The sequence below is a fragment of the Gouania willdenowi genome, chromosome 12 (genome assembly GCF_900634775.1).
Source record: "Gouania willdenowi chromosome 12, fGouWil2.1, whole genome shotgun sequence".
NCBI classification, from domain to species: domain Eukaryota; kingdom Metazoa; phylum Chordata; class Actinopteri; order Blenniiformes; family Gobiesocidae; genus Gouania; species Gouania willdenowi.
In genome coordinates, this window is record NC_041055.1 from 17,283,478 (window position 1) to 17,308,087 (window position 24,610).

General features: G+C 38.0%; 1 protein-coding gene across 1 annotated transcript in view; it reads right to left on the reverse strand.

Annotated features, from left to right (window-relative positions):
• LOC114473278 (matrix metalloproteinase-17-like) overlaps window positions 1-24,610 on the reverse strand; it is a 97,168-nt gene that overhangs the window by 48,280 nt on the left and 24,278 nt on the right. The window contains exons 2-3 of the mRNA XM_028462796.1: window positions 16,480-16,612; window positions 16,141-16,276 (exon numbers count right to left, since the gene is read on the reverse strand). Of these exons, the coding sequence (XP_028318597.1) occupies window positions 16,141-16,276; window positions 16,480-16,612 (269 nt within the window). The remainder of the gene's footprint in view (window positions 1-16,140; window positions 16,277-16,479; window positions 16,613-24,610) is intronic.

Sequence of the window (24,610 nt, forward strand, 5' to 3'; positions counted from 1 at the left end):
ATCTGCACACACTCGGTTCAGTGGGAGGAAAACTCGAAGCAAGGCTAATAAAAAAAAGTATTATGCCTTTAACACCATCTTGTTTTAGGAAAAAAAAAATATGATAAAAGTGCCGATTGATGCTCGGTTTAATTAAACATTGTCATTTTCTTTTTTTTTTACCTTGTCTGCACATGCTGTCGGAGGTCAACGTGTAGTGCAATCTTTTCTCAACAGCTATGCATAATTTATTATTGCAATTAAATAAATACATTTATTTTATTACCCAATTGTGACCATCGCCAGCATTCTCTAAGGAAGGGTAAGAAACACTTTATTAAAGGGAGAATATAAAAACAGAAGGCAAGAGTTAAGCCTGATTTAAGGTTCTGCATAAAATCCCCCGCCGTAAACGCACATAGGCGTAGACCCCCTCCCCCGTAACCTTATGTGTGCCTCCCAAAAATCCTGGCTATTCGTCATCTAGGGCTGTGATTGGTCAGCCTCGGTCACTGTCTTTTCCAGTCACACCGCCATGACTGAGTCAAAGAGAGAACTGAGACAAAGTAAAAGATACACTTTTATACTCTGTTTAAGATTTTCCTATATTTATATTGAAAAATAAAGTGCCCGTTTGGAAATCGTTGTTTTAACGTTTGTGTCCAACAAAACACACATGGTTTGGTACTGTAGGTACAGTAACTAATAATCCAAAAATAAATTACATTTTAAGATGCATGAAAAATATAAAACTTATTTTTTTGTGACCAGAAGATAAACAAGGGCTTTTTAATGCTCATTTGTAACAACAACAACACAGCCACAACACCCTAGCGGCAGGGCGGCCAATGGCATAGCGAGGCGTTCCCTCTACGCAGAGGTAAAAGAGCCAACCTCCTCATCATGTTGACGGCAAGCCCCATGCGTAGGTCCTGACACTGAACCTTAAACCTCGCGCCTTAGTGAGGGGGAAGGGAACAGGGAAGAGGGAGTCAAGGTAGGACAATGGAACTGGTAGGGAAAAGTCAACTATTTTAAGTTGAGAGTGTGAAGTGATGCTACACTTAACTTCCCTAACCCCTGTGTGATTTATGTGGTTGGTAAATGTATGAGGTGAAATTAAAGGAAAGGTGATGGTTATAGGTGTGTTTCAAAATGGAGGGATTGGCAGGGAATTTGTCACATCACCTATTTATAACTCCCGTTATTGAAAGGTGTTGTGATGAATTTGGTGCCTGACCAAATCATGTCTCCAGGTAAAAAGGAAACTCTGAGTGCTGACATCTATATCCGTAGGTGTTAGACATCATCTGCAAAAGTGTGAACAAAAGGGGGTCTGATCAAAACTGGGACAAAACCAACGTAATGAGAATCCCAGAGAGGAAGAGAAAATTAAAAACATAAATGTTCAGGTCATGACTAACAGCTCAGCTTTGACCTTATCAGTGGAAAAAGTTCAAACACCCCTGCACTATATGAAGTGATCCAGCCTGGAAACTTATATGGACATCAGTGGGTACCAAACATCTGAGTTGCCATAGCAACCCGAAGTGAATTCTTTAAGGCGAAGATATTCTTTTCAAATGCCACAGAGTAAGAGTTGTAACCTTTGTTCTTTGCGCTCTCCTCTAAAGCCTTATTATGCTGCTCACACGTTTCAAACACACTGGTCCATTGTGTCCATTTATGGTAAACATTTAAGCCATAAATATGTTAGAAATGAATTGCTGTCAATTCATTCAAACTTAGCAACTAAAAGTCAAGGTTCAGCTGATGGAAGGACACAGATGGATTTACTCCGTATAAAACAGACTGTGTTCTCGACCCACAGCAGGTTCTCTGGGTGTTGTTCTTTGAAATCATTTCAAACATTCTTTTTTTATTGAACGTCTTGTTGTTTTTATCGACTTCTCCCAGTGTGTGAGCTGGGCTTTATCACACAAGTAAACAATGTAAAAACCCAACCCGAGGAAAGGCAGATATTAATTGCAGCCAATGTAGACAGAGAGAAAAAGAAAGAAAACATACAGAGAGATTTAAAATGAGGCATCAAATAAAAGCATGTGAGCCAAAGGGAGCCTAACAAGCCCAGACAGAAACTATCCTCTTGTAGGAATATCTCTGACAACTCCCCATGGCTTCCTCGTCTACGGTTCTAACTTTAGTCCCTTTAACACAGTCTTTTCTTTATATGGATGATGAGTTCCTGCTGTTTCTGTGCGTCTTTGTGTTACTACACTCAGGGCTCAGTGATCACATAGAAACATTTCCATCTCTGACAGTCACCTTATTGTCTTCTCCTCAAGCACAAAAATGTTCAACAATCAAACGATTTTTTAAAGTGACTTCCTATTGGGACACGCCAGGTCACATACTTGTGTATAAGTTAGAGACACTGTGGAATCAAGTTATTCTTCATCAAATCTATCAAAATATGGCTATGGTGTTACAATACTAGAGTGTAATATCAGTCCAAAACTTATAACTTGTAAAATAACGAAAAACAGAGGATTCCAAAAAAATATAATTGATAGAAAGTTGGGAGGATTTAACACTTTGAAGCAATTCCCATCATCACATAGAACTCACTCAAAGCTTTCAAGTTCTTCAAACTGCATATATGAAATAAAGAGAGAGGACCATTTCCAAAAACCTGATGCAAGTGCCACTTTTAGAAGAATTATCTCGTGCAATTAAGAGAAAAGGTTTTAGTGACCAAAAAAATAAAAAAATTAATAAATAAACGTATTAAATGTATATATATATATATATATATATATATATATATATATATATATATATATATATATATTGGTTGCCAGCAAGTTAAAACGTGAAGTCTATGGAAAAACCAGATGATATAGAAGTCCTTATAAAAGAAAAAAAACCCAGTTTTTCAGCCCTGCTTTCCAAGTATTGCACTACTGCAAACATTCAAGGTGAAGCTCTCTAAAAATTTCTTTTCTGTAAAGAGACCCTAAAAAAGTTTAGAAATCCTTGCCCTGAAACAATCATGGAGCCTATTTTGCCATGATTGTGCAAATAAGTGATGACTTCTAACCGTGCATTGCCTGCTTACATACAAACATTTGTCCAATCTACACTACCGGTCAAAATTTTCAGAACACCACACTTTTTCCAGTTTTTTACTGAAAATTATTCCGTTCATTGTGTTACTGCACTCTGAAATGAAAGCATAGAACAAATAAGCAATTTGAGTTGAAAAAGAAATCACGGAATCCATGAACAATGGATCACCTGGTCACCTGATGCTCATGAGTGTTCCAACACTGCTTTTATGCAGACAGAGGGGGTTGGAAGTTACCAAGAAGTTTTCAAGGCTGATTCAACCTTCATTGCAGCAGAACAGCTTTATATTGTTAACCCAATCTGTGTTCCATGAAAAAGGCCTACTTCTGGCTGTTCAGGACTCACCTTTCGTACCATTTCAAGCTATTCATTGGACTTGCACGACTTGAATTGCAATAAATAACTGGAAAAATGAGGGTCTTCTAAAACTGTTGACCGGTAGTGTATGTACTGTATGCCTTGTGCTGTAGAGACACTTTGGATGCTTTTAAGTTCTAATCTCTAGACTAGGGTCGAGTAACTTTGAACACAGTGAGGGTCACAAAAAGATGATTCTCTGACGCAAGGGCCACAATATTATAGCATCATGTAAGCATTTAGAGGTTTGATAAATCTGAACATTAATATAGGAAAGAACAAAAAGGTTTGGTCTGTTTTTGTTGTGGTTAAGTATATTTCTGTTGTTGTTTTGTGTATTTTTGTTGCAATTTTGTACATTTGTATCTCATTTTGTGTGTTATTGGAGTCAATATGTGCATTTTTTGACTGTTTTGTGTGTTTTTGGAATTTGTCACTTTTTATGTTGTCACTGTATATTTTATTTGTCAGTCTGTGTCTTATAGTGCTTGTTTTGTTTGTTGTTCTGTTATTTTTGCGTTTATTTATCATGGTCGTATGTGTTTTTCGAGTAAATTTGTGTATTTTTGGTTTCCTATTGTACAATTTTCAACGCATTTTTTAAGAGTCATTTTGTGTATTTTTCTGTCCTTTTGTGTGTTTTTAGAGTTATTCTGAACGTTTCCTTTGGGGTCACAAAAAATTTAACCGAGGGCATATGTGGTCCCCGAACCATCAGTTGTCCAAGTCTGCTCTAGGCAAACACTAACTAAGATATGTGAAAACAAATATGCTTCATAGTTGTTTTCCAGCAGATTATATTTTTATTTAGATAAAAAGCTAAAATGAAGCAACAGTTTGTATGGAAAATAATCACAATTACCTAGCAACACTTGCCCAATTGCTGTGCACTTGGCCAATGGTAAAATATATTGATATTGAATCTCATTTGGTGTGCAATTGGGGTGAAAATGTGAGTCGATCTCTCCAACATTGACTGTGGAGACATCTGAGTTCATAAAACCAGAAGCACAGCTTGCCATGTGTCCTCACTAGAGCTGTGTGTGTGGATCATTGACCTAAAGCAATCACTGGTTTTGACATTCAGACCAGCAAGTGTGTCTGACTACACCTCTGTTTCCAGCACCATGCACATGGGTTTCTGCAGCAATGGGCTCAATGCATGCAGGAACATGACAAAATTTCTGCTGAAATGTCAGGAAGGCTGTTTACTTCCGGCGATCACTGAATGCTACTACTGTGCTATGCTAGCGACCTCACCGCTCTGTTTAGTCATTTGATTTGCCTTTTATTATCACGTCTTTTAGGTATTGTTGTATTGTTTTACTATTTGTGTCTCCCCTTATGTGTAATACGACATGTAAAACGCCGCTCTTCAGCTCTTATTGTGCCTGACGTAACTTTAAATTCAAGTTGAAAATAATATATGATACAGAAGTTTATAATGCACCCCATAATCATGTTTATTCAGCTGTTAATAGTATTGTTTAGTGTCTTTAAATAGGTGTATATTTTTTTTATTTTCCAGGCTACCTGTGAGAAGCTGTAAACTGTGGGTGTGCAACCATCAGAAGTGGGTCACCAGTTAACAAAAATATATATATATATATATAAAACTCTTCTCACAACATCACTATATTTGTGTGGATTTACAATAATTCGGTCGTAAGTTAATGATCTTATATTGTCTGTTTCGCTGAATACAATACATACGTGTGCTGTGATGGGATGGCTGCATTTATTAGATGCTGGACACACGTGGGACACATAATAGGAGGTCAATGATGCTCAATGAAAGTGCACAGCATAAATCTCTAAGTGTAATGCTGTGTTCACACTGGATGCGTCACGAAATGTTCGTGCGTCCAGATTACATACAAAGTCAATGGATAGACGCGCCCAGAGCCTTCGCTGTGCGAGCGCGCTCCCGATTTTTCGTCATATTCGCAAGAGTTGAAAATATTGAACTCCTGCGACTGTTTCGCATGATGAAGTTTGGCTCCACAGATTGTTTAAAAAAGGTTCTTAGAGTCATTTGTGAACAAAAAGAATGATGGAGATAGCTTCTCCGTGGGTAAATTCAGGTAAACGCGGTCACAAGTTAACATGGAAACACTGCGTTTCCCCTGCGACCTCCAGTATACACGCTATTTAGAGATTAGATTAGTGTGTGCTGACAGCTGATCAGTGGACATATGGATTTAGTTTTTCTCATTGAAGCAGGATCGATTCCCAGTGGAAGCGACTCAAGTGTTTATTTATTTTCATGAGACAGATAATGTAGATTTTGTAAAATTATAATAAAAATAAAAATAAAGACACGTAACTTCCTGTTTACAACAGCCGCGGCGAGGTCACTTTGCACCGAGAAGTCTGGTGTTAAAAATGTGACGCGTCCGCATACAGAGCTGCAAACTCAATCATATAGTAACACTTAAAACAGTTGTACAAGGTAAATAAAAGCTACCCGGCATCGACGAGGGCGGCTTAGCTCCCTGGTCCTCTTTGACCACATCTGCCGTTGCTGCAGCAGCAACTTAAAATATAACACTGGTATTTCCACATTCTGAATGCCGCGAACGGAAATATCATTGCATCCTTACGCCAAACGCGGAAATTATGCGTGCACATAGCCCATTCCAGGAAGCATAATATCCTGGAACTTGGATAACACGAACATCTAACTTTGCATTGTGTAAAATACAGCTGAATCATGTTTTATGTCCAATGATTCCAGCAATTTTTTTCCATAATTTGTTTGGAAATGTAAAACTTAGATTGTGAACTATATAACAAGTTAATTTAACCTATTTGATCAGATCTTAGTGAATTTAACTCAAGGCCATTCAAAGTAAACTATATTTCACCCAAAACTTACAAACATGTCTGTGAATCATGGATGCCTCAGTTGTTGACCCTACAGTCAACATTAAAGCTGATATCCAGAGTTTATGTATGATTCTTTTGAAATACAAAAAAATACCTAACTAGTCTTTTACGATGGTTTACTGCCGGTGGTCATTCATATACATGAATGTATATAAGTCCCTCCTTTGTCCTATAGACCCTTATATAAATGGAAACAATAGCCTAATACGCCAATCAAAGTGAATGTGGAACTGTGCACGCGCGTCACAACAACAAACAGGTAAATATTATTTTTGGCTCTTACCTGACCCATAGACCTTAATCAATGCAACCCGATGCGAGTGCAGAAATGTCGAGGCATGGTTTTTGGTAGCTTGGGAGAGGAAGGTTGAGGAAGTGGAGCTGTTTAGGGTGGGACATCGAGACGTTTCTCAGAAACTCCAGATAGCAGCTTTTAGTCCAAAAGTCAACCTCATTTTTTTTATAAAGCCAACACGTGGCACAGAGCAAAGCAGGAGCTCAGTGCGAGTGTCATAACCTGTGTGGGTGGTGAGAAGAAAACACGCAGTAGCCAACTGGCACAGGCCTATCAACAAAAAAAAATCCCAAGTGAAGAATCCACATGTTGCTTAAAATGTTGTTTGATGTTGCTCTTTATTTAATCTACTGTAAAGAAAAAAAATTGTTTTACATTATATCTGTGCAATGCAGTGTTCATTTTGACAGCAAATTTCAATGTTAGTTTCGGTCTTTTAGAGTCTTTAACTAAAATATGTATTTTACAATTTTTTTTTTTAATATAATTGTTATTTCATGATGTTATGGACACTCCAGAAGCTCTTATGAACATTTACTCTTACAAAAGCTACTAGTTACTTTCAGCCCCCATGTTTATTTTTGGTAATAAATCTTGCCACGGTTCCCTTGCGTACAGAAAACATCTCATGTAAACTTAAAAAGTTAGGCACAATTTACATTGCATTATGATACTGTTGCCTTTCCTATGTTCTGGCAAAGCTGTGCATTAGTTTAATGTGGTTGTTCGGCTATGATGTGATGCATTTGATTGTTGTCTGGTAATTACATTTTTTGTAGTTTCACAATGTCCGTGTATCATTTTAAAACCAAAAAAATAATAATTTACTCAGAAATGTTTTGGTGTAGAAATGTAACAAATGACTTTAATTCTTTTAAAATGTACTTAAGTACAAGTGAAATTACTGATTTAGAAATATACTATATGCTATAAGGGAAAGGGACGGGGACTGTGAGCAACACCTCTCAGACAGTCCATCAAACACAATCCTGGCTCTGATTGTTTTGTTTTTTTTTTACACAAACTACTAGTTTGATATAAATCTGTCCTTACATACTGACAGCTTTAGCAAATATGACAAAAAGTCACTTTCATAAGAGTCGCAGACTGCACCTTTAAAAAATGTAGGCGATGAAAACCATGATGAAAATCTTAAGACAACAAAATTTACCAGCGGTGCAATGGTGAGAACCCTCCTTAAAGTGCAAACGTGAATGTTTACCCAACTGTAAAGTTAGCCGAGCTGGAGCTGGTCTCACTTTCTATTTGCTCCACTTTGACGTGTGCAGCCAAAACGTGTGTCATCAAAATAATAACCTGACTTTTCCTTCAGAAATCTTGCTTAACCTTTAAAGGCTGAGGTTTTCTTATCTTGATTAAAAGGAGAAATAGTTTACATTACACCAGGTTACAGTTCAGCCCTGCCTACCACCTACATGAGGAAAAACACATTAAAAGACCTTGATGGATGAGCTGGATGGACATGAAGCTGATTGAATGCAACTTTTTTTCTCAATCAAGTAAGGATGCAATGACAAATAACCTTTTCCTCTGAAGTTCATATTTTTCTCCCTAAATCCCAACATACATGCACATACACAGACACAGATGAATAGAAAAGTGAGCGAAGGAGAGCAAGATACAGAGAGAAATGGATAAAGATAAGTCTCTTATGCCATCTCCCGCCTTCCGTCTCTCAGCAGCCTCTTACCTCCCGTGGCTTTGCTGCTCCAAAGAGACATGAGCTGACATCAAAAGTAATGCTAAAGAGCCCACACAAACACACGCACGCCTAATATTCACCTCCTGTGCTCAACCGCCCTCTGTACACATATTCTGATTACCCTGCAAATTGAAAGCTCATGCTGATGGAGTTTCAAATGCATGCATGCATGCATTCACAAAGGTAGGGAGGCTGGAAGACAATCACACACATGCAAATGGTTTCTCAACACGCGCACACTCTGAAAACACATTCTCTGGAGATGAAAGACAGGCTGTATGTGTCTCTCCTCGCTCCAAAAATCTTTCCCCCTTTTCAAAAAAAGATATCCCACTTATTCCCTGCAAGTCTGTCTTATATGTGACACTCATCAATTCTGCATCTGCAATGTGACAATACAACCAGCCCCTGAAATATATTGGTGTCTTGAATATTCCAATGGTTTTGCTCAACATTTTCACAGGTTATTGGGCTCAAATGAAACAAGAATCAGACAGATTAAGTCCGTCCATTTGTAAAATTACCAGTGATTTGTTTGAGAAGACACTCACTGTTTTATGTGGCACTTAGAATCCCACCTGCTTGTTAATCTTTCAATAATGTTTATGTATGGGCTTCTCCTCTAAATGTGTGTAGTGGTATTAGCTTTCACATCCATCCCATCTTAACGAGGAAGCCATGCTACCCTTGAATGTTTGCCAGTTCCTGCAACCTCAGATTCTATTTAGACACCACTGTCTTAGTCGCGAGTAGGGGTGGGACAATAAAAAGAGTTCACAATACGATAATGCTCACGATAATGACACAATATGATATTTTTGGAAAGGGAGTAAGAAACATAACCATGCTTCTTTTTGACTTTAACTCTGCACTTACTTGCATACTTACTATTGGAAAATATTTCCATCTTTGCATGAACTTTGCATAAAAAGTTTTTTTTTTTTTTTCTTTCTTTCAAATATTAACCATTTAAAATATGGACATGTTCTTTTTCAGCAATATTACCATTTCTACATTTTCTGGCAGCGATTGAGACCTTTGAACATTGACTATGTCTCCTGCATTTGAAAAAAGGCACGCTCACTTGAAACAGATGTAGCAGGAATGGAAATGCGAGGGGGGTCCTTGTGATTTTTTATTATCAAGATATAATATTGCTCGATAAATCATCCTACCTTTGCTACCTCTGATTCACAACATGAATGGTCTGATGATGTTAGCATTCTTTTTTTTTTTTTTTGGAAAACTTAAAAATAACAAGATCAGGGTTCTCACCAGCACTGTTGAGCTTAGGGGCCCACAATGGTGTAAGTTGGATCTCCTAATGAGTAATGTTGCCCCTTACAGTGCATTTTCAGCAGCAGAGAGGGGCTTTTCTGTTGATTTTTCTTTTTTATTTGGTACGTCGTAACAGGTGTACATTCACAATATATGGTGGACGCGTTTCTAGGGAGCTTCAGAGGTCCCGCTGTGCGTCTCGCGCCTCCTGTGCGGTGCGTTTTGACGCTGCGCGTTTTAAGATTTCAAGATTTGGACGTGTGTCCGGCGCCTCCATCGCTGCCGACGCTGGAGTTGGGATTGTTGAACTTTTGGGGCATATCGCGGCGAGTTGACCAATCAGGAGCTTTCCTCACACTAACTGGAGACAGATAGACAAGCGCTCTTCTGCTGGAATAGAGCGCCTGTAGTTGGTGTCCTGGTAGGAGATGCGAGCGCCGATGCGGGTCAGCAGGTTGTTAAACTAGGCATGGGAGAGACGAAAGTAGCACTGAAAGTGACTCTCGTCTGAGCACAGCTCTGGTGAATCCAGAAACACAGCCGAGGCGCAAAAAAAGGCAAGCCACTGTCTGCATAATGTAGAGCCGATGAACGGGAGTCGGAGGCACCGTGTTCAGCAAGGAACATCAAACTTTATTCTCCATTCACCCACACTTCTCTCTAGCCCTCTAACATCACAGTGCACACACTGAGTCACACCAAAGTACATCTGACCGGAAACACCGCCTCCTCAACATAATGTTCCCCACAACTTCAGTCACTGGGTGAATTATGAACGTAACTGATTGCCACAATTTCATCCATTGTATGAACACCACCGGCAACAGAGAAGCCCCTCCCCTAAACGTGCTCCCTTCCCAACTTGTTTGGACGCGCGTCCAGAGAATCTTTGACACTAAGCGTTTAACTAGGGGCGTGAGGAACGATTTTGACACCCGAAACGCATTTGGTGCGAATGCAGCATAATAATTGTTGCGCACTTGGCCACAAAAATAACATCCATGTCCATAACTGTTCTAATATTACTGCGGGTTCCACATAACGCCTCATTTAAATTTGAAAAGAGTGTCTTGGAACAAAATATTTCTTGTCTATACATTGTGAATATTCATTAGCGGAGGATCTAACTCTCGAACTCCATTAATCATGACCCTTCATCAATTCAACATATATAACTTTTAGCTTTAAAGTAAGATTGTAATTCAGATTAAAAAAAATTACGACTCAAGCTTTATTTCACTAAATTTGGTATTCAGAAAGTTAGAAATTTAAAAAACACAATGGCAAGAAATTTTAATTAATTGAGTCGTTTCTTAGTTTGACTGTTTTTAAGACCAAATCTGTAGATAACGTCTATTCCCATCATTTAGGCTTCATATAAGAAAATCACTTGCATTTATTTTTATGGCTCTATAACAGGTGTGTGAAAATCAAGGCCCACTGGCCAAATCTTGCTCACAAAACTGACAATACCTTTTTTCACTGGAACAAAGTTGTGTTTAAACAGTGGGGTCTTTTCTACTGAATTCAACCTGAGTTACTTTAGCTGTGCAATACAATGAGACTGAAAGTAATAGGATACAGGACAGAACAGGGCGAGACGAAACAAGGGAATCACTATACACTCAGTTCATACGAGAGATTTAAAAAACATGTGTCTTGCTGTGGTATGCGTGAACATTACTGCTAGCAGCTTTGTGTTGATATTTTGCAAGACTCCCAGAGTTCCTTTAGTGACTGAAACTGACCGATGGCTGTATTAACAGCTGTGACATTGCTGAACGCTCACTGTGGGTTTTGGCTGTTGATACTTTGACGACTCGCTGCTGCTGAGCTCATCTCAAGGAAACCTTTTAACATTCATTACCGACCTTCTTTCCAATTTGGATTCGGCCCAAGAAATTCTAAATAACTCAACGGGGGTAAAAAATGTCGCTCAATGCTGCAAGTACATTTACAGATATTTATTAATGAATTCCTTCACTTAAATGATGATGCAAGCCAAACGAGACACACACTAGTGATGACCTTGCAACCCTGCAATTACAGTGGTCATCAAAACTCAGCAACAGCTTTAGATTTCACAGAAAGACGAAGAGGAGGAGCAATCTCCATGATTTTGGTTGCTTGTTCACTTTTTCTTGTTCTTCATTATTTTCAAGCCCCAATGCGTCTCCTCTTCCCTCCGCTCAGCTTCCGACTACACCTCTGGTTTGAGTAATCAGTCAGACTGGTAATGACTGCCAGGCTGCCTACTGTGATAATGGGCTAACAATATGAGATAATGAGCTAACAGTGAGCTGTTATGCAACTTGGCTGCTAATGTCTGTAACATACTTGTCAGTGTGCAGTGTGGTGTAAAGGTGTTTATGCAGGTGAAGAAAAAAAAAACAAACGGATAAAGCTACACCAGAGTTAAATTGGGATTAAGTGGGGAAGCTTTGGCACAGAGGATCCCAGACAACTCAACAGTCATCAATTACTTATTTCTATTGTGAAAAACAGATGAATTAGATCAAATCCCAGACGTGAACAGCGACTAAACCCAACACCTCCATATCCTCAATCCTTTTTAGTGGAATAACTAAGAGCCCCATTGTGTAGGTTTTCAGAACCTAATTATGTATGTATGACAGATCTGAGAAAGAAGACAAGCAGAAAGTGAGACGAGATAAATGGCGAGGTGATGCTGATCTGGATAAGGGGCAAAATAACTTTTCTTCCTACAGTCAAGTAATGGGATCTTGGATCTAACTACAATTAATCTTACTGGACACAATCCATTGCAGCGCTTCCAGTTGCTTTTACCACTTTTGCAAACTTTGCAGTGTAGTTGTTACACATCTTTTTCTGGAACAAAAGTCTTCATATTGCTAACTGCTATGTCATACCTGCACAAAAGAAGAACAGTGGGACCAGTGCCGCACACAGTCAACTAAAGGAAACTAAGTGGAGCCAGAAAATCAATCAGCCCAAAACAATAATCACAAAAATAAAAGTGGGCTTTAATTAACTTTGGCATCACAATAAATCAAATTCTTTTCATCCTTATTGTTTTTCCTTTATCTTCTTCCATCCTTCCAGGTGTCAACACAGCAAATCATCAGATTTTTCATGATAACTTTACCCTAAGTATTGCTAACAGCCGTCTTGATCCAGGGTACAGCCAGAAAACTTATTTTTCTTGTCCCTGACAGCTTCCTCTCCTACTTCTTTTTCCTGAAATAACCACTGTCACCTCCAACAAGTGAGTCTGGCACCTCTGACCTGATCTCACAACATCATCTAAGCTGTTCTTCAGCATCTTCTTCTGAGCCACCTCCAACCTAGCATCCTGTCTCTCGTCCAAACCGTGCATCATTACACATCTCTCTGCAGCATTTTAAACTTAACCTTTAGTGTGAGGGCCAACCTTTTGTCTCACACACCAACACACACTGATACTTATTAGTGCAATGTTTTTTTTTTTTGGAAAAACTTTGGAAAGTTGTCGTTGACCCCTGATACGTATTTAAAGTTATCCATCTTTCCTTGCATCCTCACATAATCAGATCGAGCAATCGTATTGTATCGACCTCGTCCTGGTTGGGCCTGAGAGATGTTATTCAAGTTTTCATCATATTTTTTGGTGTTACAGGGCTAAAACATCCTCCTGGAGAATCACTTTTTCATACGTTGCCGTTTCACCAGTTAAAAAAAAAAAGCAAGTTTCGCAATCTGATCTCAACATCTCCAACTTTTAGCACCCAGACACAAACAAATCATTTGTAGCTTTTGTTGAGTTCCATTTATTTACTAAAAGCCTATAAAATTGGCCTGTATCCTTTAACAAAAACAGAGTGCAAACCTCTGCCAAACACCAAACCTCTTCTTTGCCAGACATTGGTAGTTATCTAGATCAGTCATCCTTATCATGGTATTATAATCATTCACACTTTAAAGGCTTGGAAGATATTTCTATTCCCATTAATACCGATACAGTAGGTCCAAATGTATGGGTATCTAGATCCAATTTAGATGAAACTTGGTGGGATAATTAAGGAAGAAAACTAGCACATCTGAGTCAAATTTCCTTAAGATCAGTTCATTACAAGCCATGATAATTTTTTTAGAAATGTTGCCAATGATAGGAGGTAGGGATTTTTATTTTTTGAAGCTGATCCAAAATCATTATAATGATGCAGACCCTCCCCGGCATTTAATGGAATCTTCCATCGTGTTTTACCTCCTTGGCAGAGATATTAATCCCTTAACTATCAAGCTCCTACCTTTAGATATAAATACTAGATAGTGATGCAATAAACTGGTGATGACAAAAAAAAAAAAAAAATGTTTAGCAATTGTTATTCTTGTGGGCCACATATGACTCATTAGCTTTTTGCATGTTATCTCTGGTCTCCCAGATTTGTTACTCACCCACGTAATCTAATGAAGTGTAACTACAACAGAGAATTACATGATGAAAAAATTATTTTCTAAAGCAGACAGGGAGAAAACTGCAAAACAAGTGGTGGAGAAAATATGCTGGAAACAAAAGAAGTCCAATGAAGCCCTTTTATGCCACATTTGTATGGTTTCTCATGGTGTTTAGCTAAAAAATGTCTCTATGACTCTGAAGCCCAGACATAATCCACTACTGTTCCAGTGCACTGCTCGACAAATCTGAGCGCTTTCAATACAAAGGTGTTTCACTAGCCTGTAGCACACAAGGCTGTCTTGGTTCAGTGTGGAGTGAGCTGACAGGAGCAGGAGGCATGATTGGCAGAAGTACAAAGAAGAAGAGTGGAATCCCACCAGGAGTGGGGCTGAGCATGCATACGAGCATGACAGTACACACACAAAAAGTGTGTACGTCAGTGTTTTTCACATTTTCCTCTCAAGGCCACAAACTAGTGTACAACTGTTTTAGCCAGGAAGGCTGGTACAGTATAACGCAGTAGAAGACAGCAGGTAGCAAAAGTGAGTTTCGTTGCTTTCTCTTTGCTGTTCAGCCTTTTCATGGTGCCATTCTGATGGAAACAAGCAGCTCAGACAGCCATATTCCAAACTACTGAATCGTCAACACACCATCAAAGAATTCTGCACGTAGGCAAAAACTAGCTTCTTCACTGGAGAAAATACCGACTCTTCTAAACCTACAAACTCTTGTAAAATTGAAGTGTAGCAATTCACTCACCAACACCACATTGATATTAAATTTAATTAGCTCGTTTAATCGGCCTTTCTCACATAACGTCTGGATGAATCTTAATCTGTAAAAATAAAGATGAAGGCACAGTGTAAGCCTAATAGATCAATATATCAAAGATTGTTTGCTTGAAAAAATAAGGTTGAAATTGCCACTTGAAAGTTGGTTTTGATCTCCACTGTAAACACTCTCAAAGTTTTGCACAGTGCATTGTGGGACATGGAGTCACGTAGACATATGCAAACAAGTGTTTTTACTTTATTGTTACTGTTATTTCTTCATCACCAGACAAGGTGGACAGTGATTTGCTCGACACTATTTCTGTTCTAGTTTGTTCCCGGTATTTCCAGTGACATCACCTCACTCCGCAAGACATTAAATTATGGGCGGATTTGGATCTTTCCGTGTAAGCCCCAAAATAAACATCAGCCATTGTTTTGCCACAACTTTCGATTTGTGAAAACACCACAAATGTCACTTTGGCAGAGTTTTAGGGGTCTAACTCAAGAAATCATGGTAAGGATGAAATAAAATGCATGAAACTTTTCCAACAATGTCAATAACAAAAGTGTTTACACAAGAGATCAAAACAAACTTTCAAGCAGCAATTTCAATCTTTTACATCTTTTTCAAGCAAATGATCTTGGATTTATTGATATATGGCTCTAAACAAACAAAATATTGTTTCCAGCAGATTGAAGGCAAGTTTTTGTTGATAAAAGTCTCATTAATTTAGTCAAAGTTCTTGTCATGATGCTTTGTTGGCCTTTAGTATGAGATTTTCATTTTGTTCAAGTAAGATACAAAGCAAATCCTAGCTTAGACAGCTGACAATGGTTATAGCTGATACCTCTAGGGGCAGCATGTCCAGATTTATTTCATTCCTGTTCTGCTCTGACCTCCACGGAAGCATGTACAGTATCAACCACACGGATTGCACTCAATGCAAAGATACCAGTTATCCTGTCTGATTAGCATGTCAACAATGGTGCACAATGATGTGATTTTTCGCTTCTGGATATTTGCAGAAGGGGCCAAACAACTACTTACAGTACATGTGACATACTTTAATACTAGATTTTAAGAAATTTTTGATTTTATTTTTTTTTGAAAAAAGAAAAAAAAGAAAATAAAAAAAATTCTTAGGTTTCTTGGTTTTATTCTACACTGTTAAAAAGGATATTTAAAAAAAAAAGTGGATACCTAGACAAAAGGAAGCTACCGCTTGTTCCTACATCCAGGATAAAAGCTATCATAACCACCCACGTCTACTCCCAGAAAGCTGGTTTAATATCAGCTAAACCTTTATAGCATTATTGGATGTTTTCTGTTGTGTCCTACCTCCAGGAAAGATGTCTCTTATTCCATTTGTTGAGAGCAGTCAGACTTCGTTTACTGCGTCCCGTGGTTCCCTCAGCCTCATAAACATCTGGAAGGGAACATCTTGGTGTTTTCATTAGTCCCAGAGTGGCTTGGTCTGAAAAAGAGGCGAGAAAAGCAAAAGAAAAATGTACACTTGTATTAAACAGATGTTGACTCCCCTCTAAGGAAGTATCTAAAGACGTAGTTGCTTGGTTTAATGTTTCTTGTATTTAATCATTAAGACTTCAGTGTCATTTTTCAATATCCAGGATATTTATGAGCTTTAATGCACAAATGTTCAAATAAACAGGTACATACCGAAGACTCCAGTTTCCTTCAGCCCTCCAAACTTCTGCATGGCTTTAATGGCCTTGGTCAGAGCCTCCTTGGTCTGAAGTTGACCAGTGATGGGGTCAGGAGGAGGGAGGTAACCAAACTTACTCAGCCAGTCCTGAAAGAGAAACAAGTGGAAATTCAATCACGAGTTTATTATTCTCCATTTGATTTTACAAAAGCTGCAGGTAAGTAGCATCAAAGGGCGACACACGTTTATGTTTGACCTGTGTTATGATCGTTAGGTAGTGTAATCTGAAGGAAACTCATTTTGTCCAATCAGTGACCAGTTTTAAGCTACAAGGTGAGTTAGCATGAAGAGGCGGGACTTGCTGTAAGAGTAGAAGTTTTTTGTGTGGAGATTGAAGGTATACCAATACTCTTTGTTCAGTTTTAATACACATTTTGAATTTTGATTACTACAATTAAAGTCATTTTTCTGACTAAAATAAGACTGCAGTTAGATTGTGATCACAAAAACACTGACCACAGTAAATCAAACAGATTGAGTGAAGCATCTCCGTCAGTCCCGTGATTTATTGCCAAAGGCAGTTATAGTAATTCATGAATAGGTTTTTGATTAGCACTTATCGGAGGTGAGTGACACCAATCGATAGTAAGGCACAGGCTACACTGGGGAAACAGCTCTCTCTCTCCTGACTACTTGCCTTCTCATCAAAGTTTTTGCCATTTGTATGGAAGGGTTAGAAATCCTTTACAGAGGGATTAAACTGGCCATCAGCAACATTGTATACAGGACAAGGAAAAACAAGGATTTAGCAACGTTTTGTTGGACAGATGTGTTTAAGGTAAATGAGAAAGGTCAGTGTATTTAAAAAGATAAATTAACCCCGTCAATCAGCAGAGAGGTTAATGATGAGTCAGCTCTATTCATGAAAAAGCAATCCCAAAGGAGTGAGCATGCATGCGGTTTTTACAGTTGGTAAATTATTAGAGTGGATGGGCCTCATTGATCAACCGCTCATACACGCAGCTCTGTGCGTACGAACATATCCACGCGAGTTTCGGTTTTTATCAATTTTGACTTTTTTGTTTTGATCTGATTTAATGTGAGGATGCCATTTTTATCACATAAATGTTTCTTTTCTTGCCAGTATTTGTTTGTACCCAGTGGGCGAGGCCTCTAGACCAGGAATGTTTAAGGGTGTAACATGTTAATGACGATCAAATTCAGCTGCCGTATTTATCAACACTCGATCATTCGTACGCTGGAATTGGTCGGATACAAATGTTTAATAGATCAGACGTTCGTCCTGTCAAACCACTAAATGTGCGCTCAAATCTGCACCCGTTTTCAATGAAGAGTGTGATAAATGAGAGCCAATAAGTTTTGGTCAAGCAGGGATCGCTTTATTCAAATATGTTCCTTTGTTGACACGTTTCTTTTTTTTTTTAAATAGTGATCATTTTGATGGATTGCAATTCCCACCCCTGACCACTTATAGTGGCAGGTGAACATATTAAAGTCCCATTTTTCATTAATGCTAAATGCTACAACACACCCAAACTCGTGTGTCCACAAAGCATTTTACATTATTATGTCCATCTTAACATTAAATTTTGCATTCTTTTTTTTTTTGCATTTTGTTTTTTGCATGTTGCCATTCTGCTATTGGTAGATTTTTTTTTTAATCTGTACTTGGTGATTAAGACCTTTCCTGTTTCCGATTCTGATTCTGATGAATGTCATGGATTATGAATGAAATGCAGCTTCCTTTTTCACAGGAAGCCAACATTTTGTCGGCCACAGAACACAGTGTCACAACACTTATTTTCAACAGTATTCATAGTTTGATGTTGTGACGAGTTCCTTGGCCCAACAAAATGACTTTTGGATGCTGGATGGAAGTGAAAATGACAATGTTTAATTTGGATTAAAGACAAACCGAGCAAAGTGTGGTTTGTACCTCGAACACAACATCAAAACAGCCATTCCACATCGTTTGGGCAATGCAAAAGTAAAAAAAAAAAAACATATATACAGTAATAGCCTTTGCAGCAATTCCACTACAGATATTCTCTGTTCAGCCTATATAATATTAAAAATGAATGAAAATTAAATGCTATTGAAATGTCAAATATTATTTTTAAAATAAAAGCGGCAGATAAAGGTAGATTAGGACGCTATCAGTCAAAATGACAGATAAAGAAAAAGTCTTACGCAATTTGTGATGTCAAGTTGGAATAATATATTAATCGCAAATGGTGATTGGTAGAAAAACATCAGCTCCATGGTATAGGGGAAAGTCTTGTGGTTACTAATTAGTGTTGTACGCTTTTAATAAATATTACCTGCTACTGTCAAAACCTTTAGTTATGGAAACCCTTTCAGGACTTCAACTCTGCATTAAAGATTCAAGATGAAAAACTAAGTGAAACAATATTAAATAACTAGACTGCATGTTTAGCACAAACCTTCAAAATCCATGAAAATCCTACTCATAAACATCATTCTTGTTATTGTCTTTATATGAAAAACAACATAATTACCTGGCTGACACAAACACCACATGTAATACTTGTTTCGCACTGTGAACACTAAGATGCAATTTTTTATTATTCAAAGTTTACGAAGCAAAAAGCACACCCCTGTAGGTAATCAAAGATTCTTTAAGTTATTCAGAGTTCAGGAAGCTGTGAATCATTAAAATACAAGCAGGGATGTTTCTTAAACAAGATGTCCCAGTTCAACTACAGTAGCAAAAACATAAATACATACAAAGAGTAAAGAAAAAAAACACAAAAAACATCAACATTTCAACACAATCAACAACCTAAAGAAATACAGTTAAATGCACAAAAAAAGGCTGAAAAATAATTGATGAGAGGATATTTTTCCTCTTTTATGTTAAAATACAGAAAGAAATGAGGGCAAGGCAGGGGAAGACAACAAAATGTGACACTTTGGAGTGAAAGTTCACTCTAAAAATCCTGGATTAACAGAGAGCACTGACAGACGTGCGTCTCATCGTGAAACCCCAATTAACGTTTAAACAGACATACACAGACAAACACAGTTATCCAAAAACAATGTTTCAACTACCATGTCTCGCTGTGTTGCGTCCCGAATAAAAGTCTGTTTTTGAAACCTTTGATGTGACAGTGTGGCAACTTGTTTTCCTCAATATAAAGGGTGCAATTGGGTTTTTGATTTTTATGTTGAGGAATGTTTAATGTTATTTCTGATAACAGAATTGCAAGAGTAAGAAAGAAGAGTAACTGGAGTTTGTCACCAACATAGTGTTACTTTTTGCTAGTGTTTAGTCTTTGTGATTGTTCATAAAAATGCAGTCAAAAATGACTCGTGAGCTTAAAGATTCTTCTATTACTGTCATTTATTTTTTTTTTTTTTTGTGGGGGGGAAAATCAAACTAATTGATTGGTGAATATGGTACTCTTTTGTTTGGTAAAAGAGAAACAAAGGTTTCCTGATCATGTGAATCAAAATAAAACAATGCAGGTAAAAAGGTTAAGGGTTATTAAGGGTCCGATACAAGATATAACTCTGCAGTTTGTTACTCATCAAACTGTGTAGGCAATATTATGTTAAATATAAAGGTTCACTTTAAGTTAGGACAGCTTTAAAGTCTTAGACAGTCAATTTCTTCTTTAAATACTTGTATTCCATTTTGAATGTCCCATAGTAAATTAAATGAGATTACAAAAGCACTCTTTTGAAATTGTAGTTGGATTACCATGGGAATTTATGTAATACTAAAGTCATTTAAAATAAGGGGAATATTCTCCTGTAACAATTGACATTTCATTTTGAACGGTGGAAAAGTCAAAGAGAAATGTTTTAATACAATTGTTAAACTATTTTAACTAAACTCAATATAACTCTCACACTGAAGCATTAAATAAAAAAAAAAAAAAGACTTTTAACTTTTTTAACCAAACAAGCTTTGGTTAAAAAACACTGCTTAACACTAAGAGAAGATGCTCATCAGCGTAGAGACAAACTTGTTGCTGGGTTCAATTAAAAAATATAAGAAAAAAATCACTGTCTGAAGGACCAACATGTTCTCATGGGTAACTCAGTCACAAAATTTGTCAAACGTCAACACGGCTTCTGCGATCTTTTTGTGCTGCGGACACGCCTTTCAACCTCAATGTGTTTCCTGTGAATGCGTCTTATCAGATCACTTCATTCAGGGTTAGAGTTATGGTTAAGGTGACAAGTCGTATTCAAATGCATTGTTTTGCCGTCACCACCAGAAAGCGCCATATTATGTGACGCAGCACATGATATGTAATGGTTAGCACCTAAAATATGCATATACCGTGTTGCTAGGCACACAAAATTATTCAAAGTCCATTTCGTGTCACTAGCTGCATTTCCATTACCCTTGGAAATGCGCAAAATCTAAATAGCGCAGTAAAAACTGGTAATGGAAACACCTGAATTAATAAAAAAAAAACACTCAAATATCGCAAAAAAGTTTTTGCTTGAAATGTGTCGCAAAAGCGCTATGGAAACACATTTTCCGCAAATACACGTCACAGACATACATGGTCACATGACATGAGGTACCGGGTCACATTAAGATTAAGATTAAATCGGGCTTTCGCCTTTAATTGGCCATGTAATGTTAGTACATTATTGGAATTTGTCTTCTGCACTTAACCCATCCCTGAGGAGCAGTCGGCAGCCATTTTGCGGCGCCTGGGGAGCAGTTCGGGGTTAAGGGACTTGCCCCGGCAACCCTCCGATTACAAGCCCAGCGTCCTTAACCACTAGGCCACCACTCCCCACTTCTGACCACTTCTGTCCGAGAAAACATGGTGCGGTTACGTGTAAACAGAAGTGGAGGCCGAGACATTTCTTAGCATTATAGATATGAAACAACAAAGGAATATAAGGAGGTTCTGAGCCATCTTCCTGCAGCGAAATCTCGCAGGATGAGATTTCACGGGAGTTACAACGCTCCCGTACAAAACAACCTTCAATGGAAACACGTTCAAACCGCAATTATGCTTTGTCGACATTTAGAAACATCGCTTTTTTTGGCGAAAATCTGTAATTGAAACCCAGCTAGTGCCACAAACTTTGTGAGACTGGGCTGGCAGGACAGAATTAGGCCTTAACATTTTGGGAAACTTACCATGTACGAAAAAAATATAAAGTTTTTGACAAAAACAACTGCACCAATTCCACATTCCCAAAACACTGAATAACATCCGTTTCCATCTCGTAGTGACGTCTTAGCAGAAGTAGAGCAGCACCTTAGTACCCATTTAGCAGCTTCAACAGAGCCAATGCTTGATGATGTGAGGTTGTGACCTCATGTCAAACTCAGCCCCATGTGGTCCATATCCATTAGTCCACTAGCTGCAGCAATGACAGTTCCAACCTTTGAATTTCAGTGTTTTCAAACATTCCCAAATGAAAACACATGAGAAAGCGCTCAAGTTTTTGAGTGCCTGTATGGATTTAAGCCGAAATGGCTTCAAAACTAAACGTTGAACCCAAAATAAATGGTAAATGGTAAATGGACTTGATTTTATATAGCGCTTTATCACCACACTGAAGCAGTCTCAAAGCGCTTTACATATCAGCTCATTCACCCAATCACTCTCACATTCACACACCAGTGGGACAGGACTGCCATGCAAGGCGCTAGTCGACCACTGGGAGCAACTTAGGGTTCAGTGTCTTGCCCAAGGACACTTCGACACATAGTCAGGTACTGGGATCGAACCCCCAACCTCTCGATCAGAAGACGACCCACAACCACCCACTACCCACTACCACCTGAGCCACGGTCGCCCATTCTTTTCTTAAAGATACTTCCTGCATCACTTTTTCAATCAATCACAATGTGTGTCTTTACTACAGACCACATTTTTCCCCATCTTATCTTTATACAGTCTCTGCATTGAATCTGCTGCGTTGTATACAAAGTGCGAACCCTTGATTATTTTTCTTAATTTAAAATTCAAAACCAGTCCCTGTACAACATGTAATCAATTATAGCAATACTTAATCACTGTCAACCTGCAGCAGCTTTTTATCTGCGCCTCTGTACATCGGAAGAGACATGTGTACTGTTGCAGGTCACAGTCGTTCAATTAGTCAAACTCCTTAAGCAAAGTCAACTGAAGGACACTTACCTGCAAGCGAGTGCACACCTAAATGTGCCATGCAACAGATTTTTATTTTAATACTTTCCACACAACATCTAACTGCTTTTTTATCGATAAGGACAGTGTCGACGTTTCAGAGGGGCATTCACGGGCAGTGATATCTGATTGGCTATCGCAACTGACTGTGTCCATTCCCTGACAGCGGACGGGAGTCTGCTCCAAATATATAATATACTGTGGTGTAATTGTTTCACAATTGTGCTACTGAACGTACCCTAGAGCTGCTGTTAGGATCAGCCAGTAGAATGTGTATATGTCTATGGCCTGCTCTGTTGATTCACGTGACGTCACTCACATTGCTGCATCGTGACAAAGCGACAACTAGTAACGGCTACAGCCTGCGGGAAGGTCCAACATCCAGCCCTCAACAGCCAAAAAATTTAAACGGAGGGCAGGAAGTGAAGCTTGAGAATCTGCCATCTGAAGTAATCAGAATACCCACTTTTTGCGTAGTTTACGGCTGCTCCAATCGTTCTAACCCAGAAAAGGGAAAGGTATTTTATAGAGTACCGAAAATTGTCTTTCACAAAGGTGAGAAATGTAAAAAGCTCACCGTAAAAAGATTTTAAACCTGCTCCCCGCCGTTTTTCTTAATGCCCCGCCATTTAATACTGTCTGGCGCTGACTCTGGATAAGGGGGACATTTGTTGTTTTTCAAACAATAATACTTGACAATCTAAACAGTTAATCCGTCTTGAGAACAGATTTTATAGATACATTCAAATACAGAGCATCAATACCTGGTCTATGGTATAAGTGTTGTTGTAAACATTTCCCAATAATATTTCATTGCAATTCATGGGTTTCCAGTATCATTGTCCGTAGAACAGCAAGGTGGAAAGTAAACTCTTTAATTGTCACTTAACAGTTTGCTGTCAGACTTTGACAACATGTCTGCAAGTTATAAACTAGCAATCTAGCCTAGTAGCTGTAATCTGTGTAGGTGGTAAAACATGTGGTAAAACGCGTTCTTTGACAGAGTGCTAGCACATAATTTTTCAGCAGTGGTGGCATAAATGTTAGAGAAACCTCTGTGGACCCATAATCAAGGCTCTTAAATGCTAAATGTTTCCAACCAGTGATGGGTTTAATGTAAAATTGAAAATCATGTGTTCATTGTAAAAAATCAGACGTGAAAGTACTGAATTACAAGTACTCAAGTTACTGTTAATTATGGGTACTTTTTTGAGCATATTTCTAAATCAGCAATTTTACTTCTACTTAAGTACGTTTTAAAAAACATAACGTCATTTTTAAATTTCTACACCCAACTGTTAATGAGTAAATTATTATGTTTAAAATGATCAAACCACATTGTTAAACTACAAAAAAAAAATTGAAATGACCAGACAACAATCAAATGCATCACATCATCGCCGACTAATCAGATTAAATGTAATGCACCACGCCCAAACAGCATTGAATGTCAATTATTTTCTCAGTACTACAGTTCATAAATGTAGCTATACTTAGAGCCTGAGAATTTTTTTTTAAATTTTGAATTAATTAATTGGTGTTATTTTGTTTAAAATAGAGAACTGTACATTTTGATAAACCTTTTATTTTATGCAAATGCCTTGATGGAAAATAAATGAAGTTCCAACTGTCTCCTCCTTTTTAAGCTTATACATGAAATGTTGCAAGAGAACCGTGGCAGGATTTATTACCAAAAATAAATGTGGGAGGTGCAAGTAACTAGTATTTTCTACTTTGGGAACTAATATATTGAGCTAATTTTTACTTGTACTTGAGTATTTTACGTATAACTTACTTGTACTTGAGTATTTTACGTATAACTTACTTGTACTTGAGTACAATTTCAAGTAACAGTACTTCTACATGAGTAGAGTGCATTAGTACTCTTTACACCTCTGGTAAAAATATGTAAAGACTACTGTATATTAATTGTAAAGCCAACCAAAATGAAAAGTAATTATTTACAATAGTT